At 55.9% G+C, this 458-nt stretch overlaps 1 protein-coding gene across 1 annotated transcript in view; it reads right to left on the bottom strand.

Annotated features, from left to right (window-relative positions):
- Nucleotides 1-218, bottom strand: part of TLK2 (tousled like kinase 2) — an 83,920-nt gene extending 83,702 nt beyond the window's left edge. The window contains exon 1 of the mRNA XM_008073173.2: nucleotides 132-218. Coding sequence (XP_008071364.1) covers nucleotides 132-143 — 12 coding nt within the window. The 5' untranslated portion in view covers nucleotides 144-218. The remainder of the gene's footprint in view (nucleotides 1-131) is intronic.
- Between the last annotated feature and the right edge of the window lie 240 nt (nucleotides 219-458).

Below are 458 nucleotides of genomic sequence, written 5' to 3'. Positions count from 1 at the left end.
CGCGCGGTCCACGCGCCAGGAGCGCGCTCTTGGCCTCGGCACCTCCGAACGCAGCACGTGCGAGTCTTGCAGGGGCCACGTTCAGATCACGGCACCGGCTCCAGACAGATGAATGACTTTTAAACACTGACCTGGACGGGCATTCCAGCAGGATCAACTGCTCGAAACAAAACACAGCCGTCGCCTGCGGTGGCCACTTTCTAGGACCTTTGTTGCAACGGAGACCTCCACGTCCACTGACGAGACGGGTTGCACTGCTTCCTGTTTGGCGGGTTCTGTCTGTGCTATTATTCAACAGAATGGCCTGTTTCCTAAAAGGTTCAGAGAGCCCACCCGTGACCAGGGAGTGGACTTCTGCCCCCTAAAAGGGGCATGGAGCTATCACCTCCTCAGTTCTCCCTCAGTTACGAGACTCTATTCTGGGTTTGTTTGTTTTTGAGTCAGGGTCTCATTCTGTC

Source organism: Carlito syrichta, unplaced genomic scaffold (assembly GCF_000164805.1).
Source record: "Carlito syrichta isolate Samal-C Ts95f unplaced genomic scaffold, Tarsius_syrichta-2.0.1 Scaffold315709, whole genome shotgun sequence".
NCBI classification, from domain to species: Eukaryota; Metazoa; Chordata; class Mammalia; order Primates; family Tarsiidae; genus Carlito; species Carlito syrichta.
This window is presented reverse-complemented; position numbering and strand designations above follow the sequence as displayed.